Raw genomic sequence first — 15,107 nt, 5'->3', positions numbered from 1 at the left:
ACATATTTGCCATGACTTATTTTTAAAAAGAGTTTTTCTATTAAAAGACACGTGTAAGATTGTTTACCTTTTTTCTAATGCTAAAAAAACGAACATTCAATATTAATGCCAAATGAACATTCGACCTATTGTGTTTCGACCAATGGTTTCGCGGGTAATTATGACAGCGTAGGAGGAAACGGGGTCATTCGAAGCATGATTTTTGGATGATTGGGGGGGGGGGGGGGGGGGGGGGGGGCAAAAATCGTCAAAATACGATGACGTAATTTATGGACAGCCCCTAGTTATAATAGGGCGTTAAATAAACCTGCCCACTGAAGGTTTATTTAGCCTTGAGTATTTGGTGCGAACATTATAATTATTTGATGTAACATATATAATAACAGTAGACCAAGATTGATTTCTCCATTCCGAGATCTCAAAGCCGTTTTCCACCCACAGGCGTAATGGTTAACTCGTTAATCTGTAACAAAACATTTATCGTGTATTTAATATGATAATATCTACCTATTACCTATAGGGTAAACCGTATAGCTATTGCCCAGTTAAGGGTCGCAAACAGAATGACATTAAAAAAAACATAGAAATAACGTAGTAACTTCGTTTTTATTGCTATTTTCTTATTACCTAATAAACCCTTCTATAGATAATTAACAGTTTTAAGTTAAGTCTTACGTGACATAGAAAACAAAGCAACAAAATAAAAATATTGTAAAAAGTACAGTTATTGCCCAGAGCCCACAGTTATTGCCAGTACCACAGCACAGTGATTGCCCAGTAACTTAAAATCATAAATCACAGTCTAACTTGACTTTCAACATAAAATTGAACATTATAAAGATTTTATTGAAAAAAATATGGTTAGCTGAAATAAAATTAGTCAGAATCGTCACTGTTGCCAGAATCTTCCACTATGTAACAATTATGGCACATGAATAAATTTAATTCAGTCCTGTCGGGTATATGTTCCTTATGCTTCCGTGGAATGCATCGCACGTGAAAACTTGCCGAACAGGAACTGCAAGTCAATCTGCTCGTATTCTTTTTCATATTAGTACAACAAACTGCACAAATACTATTTTTACCGGGCTTTATAACTATTTCTCTTAAAACGGTTATCCGTTTAGACTCTGGTAATTGCTTATTGGTTCTCTTTTTGCCCTTACTTTTAACACCCATTTCTTTTTTTATCTTTTTTAGTATAGGTTCAGATTGTTGCTCAAAATTTTGAACTTCTTGGTGGTCATTGTTTCCCGTGTTTGTTGTTTTCCGTTTCAGATTTTTTTTTCCTTCTTTAGTATATTGAGTTTCACCCGGATCATTCATAATAAATTGTGCGTTATCTATGATTGGTTTTTTATTTAATTGTACAGTTTTTTTATTTGTAATTTCAGTCTTTTTATTCGTTTTTTCTTTTTTTTTCATATTTCTAACTAACTTCTTCTCTTCTTTTACTTTTATCAAATTTTCTTTTTCTACTTGTTTAGAATGTAGAGCAGCTTTATAATTTTGGGAGCTAATGGCATATGGTTGTCTTTCAGTTTTCCTTTTCCATTTTCTTACTGGCGTCTCTGGGTATGCTAAATATTCTCCTAAAGAACATTTTCTTTTTACAATTTTAGGACTTGGCAACAGACCAGACGACTGTACCATGACAGGTTTGGACGTTCCGGGTATAGGAGAAGTAAGGTCTAGTGAATCTAGTGATAAAGCATCTTCTGTTTCATTAAATGTGTCTGGTATTTGAAAAACTAGCTCACTATCTTCTTCAACGCATCCTTGTTCATTTCTTTGTGGACTTGACAGCTCAAGAGTTGACTTCACCGTGACCACAGAAGGCGTAGACTCAAATTTTGACTTCTCGGGTACGGTGGAAGTAATATCAAGAGATAAAGCACCTTCTATTTCTTTAAAGTCTCGTGTCTTTAAAGCTAGCTCACTGAAGTCATTTATCTCTGCAACACACTCTTCTTCATTTCTTTGCGGTGATACATTAGGAAAATCTACTACTTGTACTGCTTTGTCGCCTTTTTGCGATGTAACAACTGAAGAGTCTATTCCTTCTTTAGTGGTACTCATAACTTCCACGTCGTGATATGCTTGCCATATTTGGAACAACTTATTCAAGTGTTCATTACTCTTTTGACAAGGCAAATTCTGACTACGGTTTTCAAAGTCGTTGGAAAGAGTTGTTCCGATGATCTCTTTGAATTTTGCGTAACTTAGCATTGCAGAGTCAGGTATCATTTTATTTTTTTGCGATGTGACATTCTCGTTCTTGTCTCCGAGGCATTTATTATAATCAATCGCGTCCGGGTTAAATGGATACAGGCCACAGGCTTTAAAACCGTTCACTAATATTTCAGGCCTTAAACTGGTTATGACAGTTTCATTAAGCACAGTAGCAAAATTCAATTTAGTCACGCCTTGATTATTATTCTCATTTTGCCATTTTCTGACAGTTTTTTTCCATCCCATCTTTAGAGGTCTAAAAGCAGCTACATCGGCGGGCTGAAGGATTCTTGTAGCATTCGGATACAATGCAATTAACTCAATTTGAAGGTGAGTGCAAAGTTGGCTCAAATGGAAATTTAAATGCGTTTTATGGCCGTCCACAAAGAGTATAACTGGAAGCTTGACATTATTGCTGACCAGATAGGGATGAAACACATTTGCTATAAATTCATAAAAAGTTTCCGTAGTCATCCATCCTGAGTCAGACTTTCCGATTCCCCATCCGTCCGGTACAGAATCGCTAATTTTTTTGATAGGCATTCTTTGATAAGGATAAATAACGAACGGACACAGACAACAGACTTGTCCTGCGGCAGAAAAGGTGAACAAAACTGTTATAGATTCTTTGGCTTGAGATTGTTCAATATTATATACATTTTTAGCACCTTTTTCCGCTAACACTTGGCCAGTTTTAACACAAATTTGGAAATTTGTTTCATCTGCATTAAAAATACGATTTGGATCATTTAAAATGGGAGTCAAGTCTTTTTCTTTAGCATAATCGCTGATTTCAGCAAACCACCCTCTTATATCTTTTTCCGAGACATAGGAACTTGCTTTTGATACTCCTTCTGATGTTCTTATTGTCAACCTCGGATGTCTTTTCAAAAATGCCTTCCACCAACCATCACCGGGTCTATTATTTGTAAATAAATTAGGACGAGGATTTTCCACTAGAAACTTTTGCACTGTATCTAAAATATCTTCTTTATTTCGAGGAAACCCTTTTCTGGCCGAGATTATTATCCATTCCTCTAGTTGACTTTCTTCGGAAACAGTTAATACCGGTGATGGCCCTAGACTAGTTTTATGCCCGGGATTTTCAATGTAATACCGAAGACTGGTCCTTGGAACACCGTAATTTTCAGCAATTTGTCTTGTAGACAACTTGTTGTCAGCATCTTGAACAGCTTTGATCGCATTCTGCAAATTTTCTTTTCTATATTGTACTTTTGGTGTTTTTGGCATACTGAAATTAAAACAATAATAACAATTTAGATATTGAATACTCGTACTCCATGGGCACTGCAAGAATGGAATTTTTTCATCACACTTGTTTTCTAAATGTGCTATTTATTGCACGCATGCGAAGCGGGAGAAAAGTTTCATTTTTCTCCAACGGCAGGAAAAGTACTTTTTTAATACAATTGATCAAAAAGTGTACTTTATATAAATGTTGTTCGACACACGTGCGGAAGTGTCATTTTCACTCGTCCCGAGTTTTGACCCTCGCCTAAAGGCTCGGGCTAAGAAACCTCGGGACTCGTGCGAAATGACACACTTCTCGCACTTGTATCGAAAACTACTATTTTAAAGTGCTATATTAACACACACGGACCACGAAGGTTTAGAGACAAAAAGACAAAAATTCGTTTAAAATGTAGATTTTAAAAGATTGATGTTTATTATTCCATTTGTGTAAGATTGTCCTATAATATTTATTTATTTATTTATTTTCATATTTTAATAAACATAATTTTAACAACCGTTTTGAAATATTTTGTACGATTATCGATCGTGGCTGTTTGCCATAGGGTCGGTGCCTTTCATACTAAACGTCAATTAAAAGAACAAAATGGCGGACGAATGTTTGAAATGCCACCGTATTTAACCGAATTTACGTTAAAAATTGTGTTTTTCCTTAGAAAGTGTGATGAAAAACATTGTGTATATCACGGGCGGTAAGGAAATTACAATTTCGAGTCAATAAAAGTCCTCCATCTGCGGTGTTGGACTTTTAACAGCTTCTCGAAGACCTATTGACCACACTTAATAAGCAATGTAATTATTATAAATACAAAACACGAAAAATAATCTACCGTGACGGCTATTGCCCGGGCAATAACTATAGTTATTGACCTATGGCAATTACTAAAACTACGGTGGGCAATAATTAAAAATGTTCAAACTTTGTTACAGCGATTGCCCACCGGTAAAATAACCGTTTAAATACTAAACTCAACTCCGACGTATATTTAAAACTACGAAATTACTATTAATTTAATCACAAAATATGTAATTACATGGGAATATCAAATAAAAAAATCTCAGAATAAACTTTGAAGCAAGTAAGTCCTTAAGAAAATCATTTAAAAATTTACCTGTGTGAGTAACACGTTCACATGTATCGACAAAATCCGCCATTACTGTTGTTTTTTTTTAAGTGTTGCCAGTTTTTATTTTTAAAACTCTTCTATATTATAAACAGCGTCATCTAGCAAATTCTACTATTACAAAAATGGTACAAAACAAACAACAGAGAATGTCGTTTTAAAAAGCGGGCAATCACTGGCGGTGGGCAATAACTCCCTGGTTTACCCTACTTCAAACTAAAATAGTTATTACAAGGGGGCAAAGTTGTTGTTTAACCGCTCGTGCTAAAATTTTCAAAGCACGATTTATTAAGGGTTTCAAAGCACGAGGTTTAAACAAAATTTGCCCCCGAGTGAAACACAAATTTTGTGTTCACCACACCAACCCGAAGCAAATATTAAATGTAAAATATCAAACCCAAATGAATGTTATTAAATATTTATCATCCAAAACCATAATTAAAAAAGTCAATTCTACCAGCAAACATAACAAAACAACTCAAAATTTGCATTTGATTACTTTGCCTCACATGTGAATAAAATGCAACTTTACAATGAGTTTTTAAAGTGCAAAGTAAGCCTTTCCGAGTTGGTGTGGTGAAAATATTTTACGTCACCCTAGGCCCGTAAAGTGGCCAAGGCAAGACGTAAAACTTTATACAAACCACGGGCGGTAATTCGTAAAGCCCCAGATCGCATATTTATGGCCCTCACCTTCTAGAGGGAGAGCTAGCCACGGAAATAGGTATGCAATTTTTAGAGTAACGAAATCCCTCTAGTTAGTATGCCATACTATCATTATTAATTAATCTGGGCGCCTGGCAGCTGTCTAGCGGTGGGTGTGGGAGTGGATGGGCAACAAAGTGGTTGTAAAATCAATTGAAGGTGTGCAATTTATAGAGCTCTGTGTTTGGTGTGATATAATAGCTAATTATGTATTTAATTCAAATATAACAATGCCAGGCGTTTTATTTGGGGGAAAAGTAGTGCCAGGCGATGAAAATACACAATCACTTGTGCGCCTGCAGGAAGATCACGAGCAAATTGCACTCGCCTCACAATCTATGCGTAAAGCAATTGTGAGTACTGACACAAGTGATTGTGTATTTTCATCGCCTGGTACTACTTTTCCCCCAAATAAAACGCCTGGCATTGTTATATTTGAATTAAATACATAATTAGCTATTATATCACACCAAACACAGAGCTCTATAAATTGCACACCTTCAATTGATTTTACATTTTTACAACCACTTTGTTGCCCAGCCACTCCCACACCCACAGCTAGACATCTGCCAGGCGCCCGGATTAATTAATAATGATAGTATGGCATACTATTAACTAGAGGGATTTCGTTGCTCTATAAATTGCATACCTATTGCCGTGGCTAGCTCTTAGACCATTCGGTTCGGGCCACAAACACCTGCGATCTGGAGCATTTACGAATTTACCTCCCTAGGTATGTAACATGTGTAACACTATTACAGTACATGTGGTGCTACTTCACCGCCCTAGTGCGGTAACTAGCACTATACGTGCGTATGTCGAAAATTTAAAGCCCCATTATTTACTGTAGAACGTACAATACATGTGCGAAAAGGAGTAGACGCCGACGCTGGGGAGACGCTATAGTTCGTTTTTTAGCATTAGAAAGAACTTGTAAGAAGGTAAGCGATCTTGAATGTCTTTTAATTGAAAAACGCTTTTTAAAAATCAAGAACTATTACTTATGAAAGCAGAAGAATATAAAAGATCGTATTAGATTCATAATTGTTACATATTTGCCGTAACTTATTTTTAAAATGTGTTTTTCAATTAAAAGACACATCAAGATTGTTTACCTTATTTCTAATGCTAAAAAAAAACGAACTATAGGGTGGGGTGGCCATTAGACTCACGTTGACGGAGGGCGGGGTGGATACAACATAGCGCACGGCCTCGGCGACGTCTTCGGGACGCAGCGCCGGCGCTGTCAGCGGGGCGCCGTCCAATTCGGCAATCACCATGTCCGTGGCTACCAGTCCGGGGGATATACTCTGAAATAAGTTTTTTGAAATAAGTAATCAAATAGGTACCTAAGTTCTTATCTGTAATTTTCTTCAATTGTTATCTCCCAAGTAGCATTGCAAGCTGTATATAAGCTGTATTAAAGTTTATTTGTATACTATAAGCTGTACAGTTAGGCTGTACAAAGGCTGTATAAGCGCTTATACAGCCCTTATAAGTAAAAAAAGGGCCCAAATTTGCCTTTGGCGTTATTAGAGCTGTAGAGTAGCTGTATAAGCAATACATAAGCTGCATAATAGCTGCAGTACAGCTATATTTCGGTGTAACAGGAAACCTTAACACTACAGATAATCTCTTATAAGTACGATATAAGAATATAAGTTTTAAATGAGTTATAAGAAAGAATTACAAGAGAATAATAATCATTTAAGAAACTAAAATGTCTTAATCTTGTTCATTCGTAATATAGTAATGGCGACAATAAAGTGTTATAGTGGATGGTAAAAGTAAAAGTAAATATTATACAGGACTTGAATGGAATATTACATTATTGGTAAGTGCGGATTATTATTTATTGTGAACCTGTGTATCTTTTCTGGCAAAATATTTACGCGCCTGCAAAATAACAAAGAGAAACCATAAGGAAAATATCAAAAATCGGTAAAGTTACTGTTTGTTTTTAAGGTTAGAGTATCAAAAATATTAATACATATTAATTCTAAGGCTAAACAATTTATTTTAGCTGGTAATCATAACACGGCGTTAGTCTGCTAAATATTTGCGAGTATTTCTTTAATTATATTTACAAATACGTTTTTTTTTTATTGTAAAATGGCGACAATTTTTAAACAGCCTACAGGATAGTTGGAGAGCATTATAATCTTAGTAGCTGTGCTGTGTAATAAATGGAGTGTCTTTTACAGCTTTTGTAGTTAAAACAGCTTTATAATAGAATATTTGTATTCGTTTGGCTGTATTTCGGTTCTCCGTACATAAGTTATAATTCTCTTTAGAGATCCGTATAACAAATAAAAAACCTGTACTGTAACTGTCATATATTCCTTTAGTTTTATAATACACTTATTTTCAGAAATCATTACACTACTATACTTATACGAGTGTAAAATTACGCCAAAAGATTGTTATAAGTGTTATAAGCGACTCTATCAGTAATACAGAAAAAAGCTGTACTATAGCTGCCATTTATTCATTTGGTTTTATAATACCCTTAGAGACAGAAGTTATACAACTACTATTCTTATAGGAGAGTAAGATTACGCCATAAGAAATAGCTTTAAAACGGGGTTGACAGATACATTTGTACAGCTACAAGTGCCAAGTGATACTACAATACAGCCTGTATACAGCTTTTACGATAAAATTAGCTTGTAGTGTTTCACAACACTTAATGTTTTAAAACGGAGTTGACAGATACTTTTGTACAGCTAAAAGTGCCAAGTGTTACTACAATACAGCCTGTATACAGCTTTTACGATAGAATTAGCTTGTAGTCTCTCACAACACTTTTAGTTTTATAGTAGATTTTTTATATTCTGATAAAGCACCTCATGCTTCCGCAGAATCCTTTATAATGATTTTATACAGCTTGAGCTGTATAATGTCTGTAAAGTACCTTTTATACAGCTTAAATCTTTTCTGACACTCTTATACGTCCCTTAAATCACTCTAAGTTCTTAATTGGCTGCTATATTGATGTTGCCGACACTTCCATGCTACTTGGGCTACATCTTACCATAGAAACGTAACGTGTGTGTGTGTGTGTGTATGAATGTTGAGCATATACGAGTATTATGGGGGCCATTAAATTTGTGGCCTAATTAGTCGACAGCCGCCGAGTCGATACTCTAATATTATACTAGATAGACTACTCCTTGCCCTAAAATCTGTGAATATGGGTTGGATTCTGAGTAAATACATGTATCTACCTAATTGTATGACGGGTGCGAAAATGTGTAATTGTCTTCACCAGCGGCGCGGGCGTAACATTCAAAGATATCGCGACGCGATAAAGTATGTGAACTCTATCCTGTTTCTGATTTTTATATTATTCTGAGTCGTCTAGCAACCAAAGTTCCTAAACTTAGTAACTAGGTGTACGGGACAAACTGTTCAGAACTTACCGTTGTCTTGATTTTGCTGCCGAAGTCACAGAGCTCGTTGTCAAGAGACGCAGTGATGCCGGTGACGGCGTGCTTGCTCCCCGGGTACACGTTGAACATCGAATCGAAGGGAATGTAGTGGCCCGCAATACTGAAATTATAGGACACCTCCATGAAGAAACGGGACAGAGGACGAGTAGGTGCATAATCTTCAAACGCTAGCGCTAGAGACAAACGCATGATTAAATTTCCTGTCGCGGTCCATCAATTAATCTCGATTGATTGAAGCTAGCGGAGGTTATTACGTAAATTACGTACCTAAACACTTCAATCTTTGAAGTGAAGTGTGTGCCATCTATTTAATAATAAGTATAATTAAAATTAAGTTGTTAGCATGCTTAATAAATTTTTGTATTCAGTGACATGTAACGAAGCCATACGATAAAAAAAAAAGTATGTTTTTCTGTTGCTTATTTATTGAACTTACCTGTTAATGTTGACAATATGTCCGGCGACGCCGCGTCGGCGCATGGAGGAGATAGCACGGCGCGTGCACATCACCACTCCTTTCACATTGACGTCAATACATTTCAACAGATTTTCTTCTGGCGTCGGCTTCGGACTTACGTCTGGAAAATACATGTTGAGAAAGATGATAACGAAAGACATTTAAAACTACGTATTTAAACATATGTGACCCTTAGTACCCCTAATGTAAATGTGTTTCGCACTTCCTTTTATAAATGTATTATCATCATCACACATCATTGACAACCGAAGTATTTACTGGAACCCGAGAACCCGTTAACTTACTAATCTCACTATATATTATAGGTACTTTAGAATTCTTGGGCCATAGCCCCATCAGGAAAACCGCAAACATTATTTGGATGGCCTGCCGTAACAGTCCCAACCCCAACCCTATGATTGATGATCCAGCATTATTTCGACAATCACGCTGAGAGTTGTCCACCCACGAGAAGGCCAAACTCAGGGGCGTATTTACCCTAGGGACATCCGGGCCATGCCCCGGGGCGCCAACGCCAAATTTTGTTTTTCTTCCTTGACTTCTGGGGCGGCGAAACGTATTGGCCCGGGGCGCCATATTTCAAAATACGCCCCTGGCCGAACCAACGGTGCTTTGGCCGTGACGTGACGCAAGTTAATCGCTATCCTTTTCACTCACCAGTCATACCCCCAGGAAAGAAGACGCCAGCATTATTGACGAGGACATCCACACCGCCGAGCGTGTCGTCCACCCACTGGAACACTGCCGCGACCTCGCTCTGCTGCGACACGTCGCACTGTTTGCCCACTATGCTGCCCTTGCCTGTGACTCGCGACTGCAGTTTCTGCGAGCAAAATACCTATTTTAATCGCATCATCAGAAAGTAAGTACACAGCAGTCAGCAAAGCAAAAGTGAGAAGAAATCGAGTGATAGAGGTATCTCAGTTGCTAACAACTTTTGAAGGTTTAGAGTTATTTAAGCAACATCAGGCGACAGTTATGCGGTTGACCCAGCTTACTCCAAGTAAATCAATCGACTTTCCTCGACCACACACCTTGGACTTCGAGCGCTGACAGCACACTTTATACCAGTACAAGACAGACGCATCCACAGAAGTAGTATTAATATTTTCTGTGGACGCATCATTTAAGAAACCATGCAGAGAGCTTCTATATTGAAATTGTATACCTACATATCGTATCTGGATACCTCTAGCTATTCAGAGTTTTACAACGCCCGATTGCGCGACGCCGTTAAGCGTAACAAGTGCTCCGCTTGGTGTGTTCTGCGCCGTACAAAGTAAACTTTAAAATTTCTAGTGTCCGACCGAAGGTTCGGTTTCGGTTTCGGTTTCGGCCAGTTTCGGCCAAAAAATCATGTTTCGGCTGTAGTTTCGGTTTCGGCCAAAAAACGGCCGAACCTTTCGGCCGGGCCGAAACTTACGAAATGTTACTTCGTACTATGAAACTAAACTATGTGACATAGACCAAAAGTTGGGGAATAAGTAGGACAACAATATTAATATGTACCTACTACCTACATATACTGATTCATGTATAGGTACAGAAATTAATTGGTTTATTATAAAGCACAATTCCACTAATGAGGGCGCCACTAGACGGTCGATGCAGTCTTAAGAGGCTGTTAATACCTATAACGCGCGCACTGTCTAATTGTATCGGAGTAAATGAGATAGCACTGTCGCATGTTACTGCATGGGCCTGGGCAAAGGAATAATAAGAAAATTCATCATCTTCCTCGCGTAATCCCGGAATTTTTGCCACGGCTCATGGGAGCCTTGAGTCCAATTGACAACTAATCCCAAGAATTTGCGTAGGCACTAGTTTTTACGAATGCGACTGCCATCAGACTGACCTTCGAACCCAGAGAGTAAACTAGGCCTTATCGGGACTAGACCGGCTTCCTCACGATGTTTTTCCTTCACCGAAAAGCAAATAGTAAATATCAAATGATATTTCGTATACCTATAAGTTCCGAAAAACTCATTGGTACGAGCCGGGATTTGTACCTGCGACCTTTGGATTGAAAGTCGCACGCTCTTACCGCTAGGCCACCAGCGCTCAAGGAAATATCTCGCTTTTTAATACAATGGACCTTGGTTGGAGTCTGTGCTCAACTACTTATCCTTCAGGATAAGTAGATCGGTACCCGGCCTTGCGATATTGTCAACAAAAAATTCGCGCTCGCTACGCTCGCGTTTTTGGTTGACCCTGTATCTACATGTTGGCTTGACTGGTGAACGAATGCAACTAGTGCAAATGTTATTTATACGTCATAATTTCATAGAAGTTTTGACGTTTAAAATAACACTTGCACTGCGTGTGTTATCAAAATCGTTGCAGAATTATCTTGGTCTAACTCTAGTAATTTTCTTAAAAGACTGCTTAAGTAACATCAATTTCAAGGACATTGGGTGTTGATAGCCCCATAATATGTGCGTAAAAGCGGTTTTACGACATTTTTCAACGATTTTAAGAAGTCTACAAAAGGTTCGGTTTCGGTTTCGGTTTCGGCCGAAACTAGAGCCAAAGCCGAACATTCGGTTTCGGTTTCGGTTTCGGCAAAAAAACATGTTTCGGTCGGACACTAAAAATTTCCCTACGCCCACTCTCTTGCCGACCCAGCGCTCCATTATCCAGAGAACGTCACCAACCTCAACTAACGGCGCCCTCCTCGCGAGCCCGACGACCTTCATCCCAGCGTCAGCTAGCGCGACGCACACCGCCGCCCCGTTCCCCGCACTAGCGCCTGTCACCACCGCGGTCTTGCCGACCCAGCGCTCCATTATCCTGAGAACATCACCAACCTCAACTAACGGCGCTCTCCTCGCGAGCCCGACGACCTTCATCCCGGCGTCAGCTAGCGCGACGCACACCGCCGCCCCGATGCCCGCTCTAGCGCCTGTCACCACCGCAGTCTTGCCTGCCCAGCGCTCCATTATCCTGAGAACATCACCAACCTCAACTAACGGCGCTCTCCTCGCGAGCCCGACGACCTTCATCCCGGCGTCAGCTAGCGCGACGCACACCGCCGCCCCTGATGCCCGCACTAGCGCCTGTCACCACCGCAGTCTTGCCTGCCCAGCGCTCCATTATCCTGAGAACATCACCAACCTCAACTAGCGGCTCTCTCCTCGCGAGCCCGACGACCTTCATCCCGGCGTCAACTAGCGCGACGCACACCGCCGCCCCGATCCCCGCACTAGCGCCTGTCACCACCGCAGTCTTGCCGACCCAGCGCACCATCCTGAGATCATCACCAACCTCAACTAACGGCGCTCTCCTCGCGAGCCCGACGACCTTCATCCCGGCGTCAGCTAGCGCGACGCACACCGCCGCCCCGATCCCCGCACTGGCGCCTGTCACCACCGCGGTCTTGCCGACCCAGCGCTCCATTGTCCTGGGAACATCAGAAATCATGAGATGGAACTATTCTATCTTGCTTCCTTAATTGTTATAGACAGTATGCCAACCAATATTGTCGGTATAAAAAGGCACGGAACTTTTCAGCCGTCTTTCTCTAGACCAGCGGTCGGCAACCTTTTAGCAGCCAAGGGCCACATATCAGTTAACGAAGTGGACGCGGGCCGCACTTTGTTAACATTTATGACTTTATCAGACATTGTCATTTGTCAATATTACATACAAAATAGCCAGGGAGGCTCGCGGGCCGTAAGTGAGAGGTTTGCGGGCCGCATGCGGCCCGCAGGCCGCTGGTTGCCGACCGCTACTCTAGACTATAGGTAGGTACCTAGTTAGCTACCTAGAGTTAGTTTATGAAAGCGCCATCATAGACTTGATGAAAATATGACGATTGAGTCGGACGGCTACACTTTATCGATATGCTCATTTGTAATTAACTGTTTATTCTAATTGAAATTATCTGAACAAACAGCTCTAATAAATAATGAATTATTTACATATAAATAATGAATTAGCTAGCTCTACATTGTGATTAGTAACATGAGTAAATTTAAAATGTAGACCTTATTAATTCCTTAATGGTACCACTAATGACGATAAGTTCAACATTTTGTGGTGTTAATTAGTAAAAATGCAAGTACCCGAATCGTAAACAAACTGAGCACAGTCCAGTTACAATATTGCCCATAGGAAAGACGGCCGTTTTCCGGAACGATTAAGATCTAAATGTGTTCCTTAGTAGGTAAACTGTTCGCGCTAAGATTTATTTTTAATTTCCCTCCTTTACATTATTATTTACTTTATTTTATTTTATTTTATTTCCTTTTGTTTGTATTAATTGAAGCATAATAAAAATCCTACCTACCTATTCATAGTCAATTGTAATTGTAATATTTACATCAACCGTAAATGCGTCAACCTTGAGACTAACGTTGTGCAGATGCAGAGCGTTTAAATAAGATATAAACGATTAATAATCGATTTTATTCAATCTATCAAACAAAAATTTAATGGGCCGGCCATAAGTGCCATAACATACCTACCTAATTGTCTATTGTGATCTGTGAATTGAATTGCCTACTGTGAAATCTAAACATACACAGAGCTTAGCAAACTATAGTATTAGTAGGGCTCCCCAAACTAGGGCGTGAACTAAACCGTCGTAGGTATATAAAGTACAGTCAGCATTGAATAGATTATATGGTGCCTGCAATACATATACTTACAAATACAAAGTTCAATAAGCCCAACCTAACCGGAATTTGAACTCAGGGCCACCAGCTTTTTCTGCAAAAGCCTACCAGTTAAACTTTTCCGCATAGTAAACAAAATAAGGTTTAATTATTAATTTTCGAACTGTAGGTTTTTTAGAGCAACCCGCTGCCGGATCTTTTAAGCTTCCTCTTTCCCTAAAGCCACAAAAAATAGAATCATAATATTCATCATAAATTGGTAATTAATATGTTATTCGTAATTTATTGATTGTTTTTGCTGTTGTAATTGTAGCACCGCTTACAATCTCTCTGCTTAGCCTTAAGGTTGACTGGTAGAGAATGCCTTATGGCATTAAGTCCGCCTTTTGTACTATAAGGTTTTCTTTTGTGCAATAAAGATTAAATAAATAAATAAATAAAACTCACTCAGTTCAGATCAAAATTTACGCGCAATAACCAACAACAGCAGGCGCACGTGCAGTCCGGAGCACCGTCAGCGAAGTAGTGATTCTCATTGAGGGAAACCTGTCGAAAGTCGAACCTGCTCAGCAAACCTTGACTGCTACTCCAACAGATGAAACTGACCCTTCTGTATCAAGCCATAAAGTTCGCAATACTGTGGCATTGACATGATTGTAATTAGATATTGTATCTAAACGAGTAAGTATAAAATCTCCGTGTTTATGGCGTTCCAACGACAACATACTGTTACAGTTTAAGTATTGGCGATACCAAGGTAGCTAAAAACGTGAAACAGTTTTCACGTTTTTAGCTACCTTGATATGGCCGATAGCCATGTAGAGGGGGAGTGGGTACAAAGTAGTGTCCGACCGAAACATGTTTTTTTGCCGAAACCGAAACCGAAACCGAATGTTCGGCTTTGGCTCTAGTTTCGGCCGAAACCGAAACCGAAACCGAACCTTTTGTAGACTTCTTAAAATCGTTGAAAAATGTCGTAAAACCGCTTTTACGCACATATTATGGGGCTATCAACACCCAATGTCCTTGAAATTGATGTTACTTAAGCAGTCTTTTAAGAAAATTACTAGAGTTAGACCAAGATAATTCTGCAACGATTTTGATAACACACGCAGTGCAAGTGTTATTTTAAACGTCAAAACTTCTATGAAATTATGACGTATAAATAACATTTGCACTAGTTGCATTCGTTCACCAGTCAAGCCAACATGTAGATACAGGGTCAACC

General features: G+C 39.1%; 1 protein-coding gene across 4 annotated transcripts; it reads right to left on the bottom strand.

Annotated features, from left to right (window-relative positions):
* Positions 1–309: 309 nt before the first annotated feature.
* Positions 310–14,397, bottom strand: LOC134800084 (farnesol dehydrogenase-like). 4 transcript variants are annotated; one of them, XM_063772556.1, is made up of 7 exons: positions 14,327–14,397; positions 12,528–12,663; positions 9,921–10,086; positions 9,222–9,363; positions 8,756–8,885; positions 6,506–6,643; positions 310–463 (listed from the first exon to the last, which is right to left on the bottom strand). In XM_063772556.1, exons 2-7 carry the CDS (start codon positions 12,657–12,659, stop codon positions 419–421), a joined length of 753 nt encoding a protein of 250 aa, XP_063628626.1. In that variant the 5' UTR covers positions 12,660–12,663; positions 14,327–14,397; the 3' UTR covers positions 310–418. The 4 variants fall into 4 exon arrangements, with proteins under 4 accessions (XP_063628626.1, XP_063628623.1, XP_063628625.1 ...); XM_063772555.1 differs by lacking the exon at positions 12,528–12,663 and adding an exon at positions 11,918–12,053 and having other exon boundaries at positions 311–463; positions 14,327–14,392; XM_063772554.1 differs by lacking the exons at positions 12,528–12,663; positions 14,327–14,397 and adding exons at positions 11,918–12,053; positions 13,328–13,346 and having other exon boundaries at positions 311–463.
* Between the last annotated feature and the right edge of the window lie 710 nt (positions 14,398–15,107).

The sequence above is a fragment of the Cydia splendana genome, chromosome 19, assembly GCF_910591565.1.
Source record: "Cydia splendana chromosome 19, ilCydSple1.2, whole genome shotgun sequence".
Lineage (NCBI taxonomy): Eukaryota > Metazoa > Arthropoda > Insecta > Lepidoptera > Tortricidae > Cydia > Cydia splendana.
The sequence above is the reverse complement of the archived record's forward strand: the minus strand, read 5'-3'. Positions and strand labels throughout refer to the sequence as shown.

Excerpts from the sequence above, each read along its gene's own strand:
- LOC134800084 (XM_063772553.1), bottom strand. The coding sequence starts at position 12,265 with ATGAAGGTCGTCGGGCTCGCGAGGAGAGCGCCGTTAGTTGAGGTTGGT. Across the intron at positions 8,886-9,221 it reads CATATTGTCAACATTAACAG|TATTGCGGGCCACTACATTC; the intron begins GTAAGTTCAATA and ends CTATAATTTCAG. Across the intron at positions 6,644-8,755 it reads GCAGCAAAATCAAGACAACG|AGTATATCCCCCGGACTGGT; the intron begins GTAAGTTCTGAA and ends AACTTATTTCAG.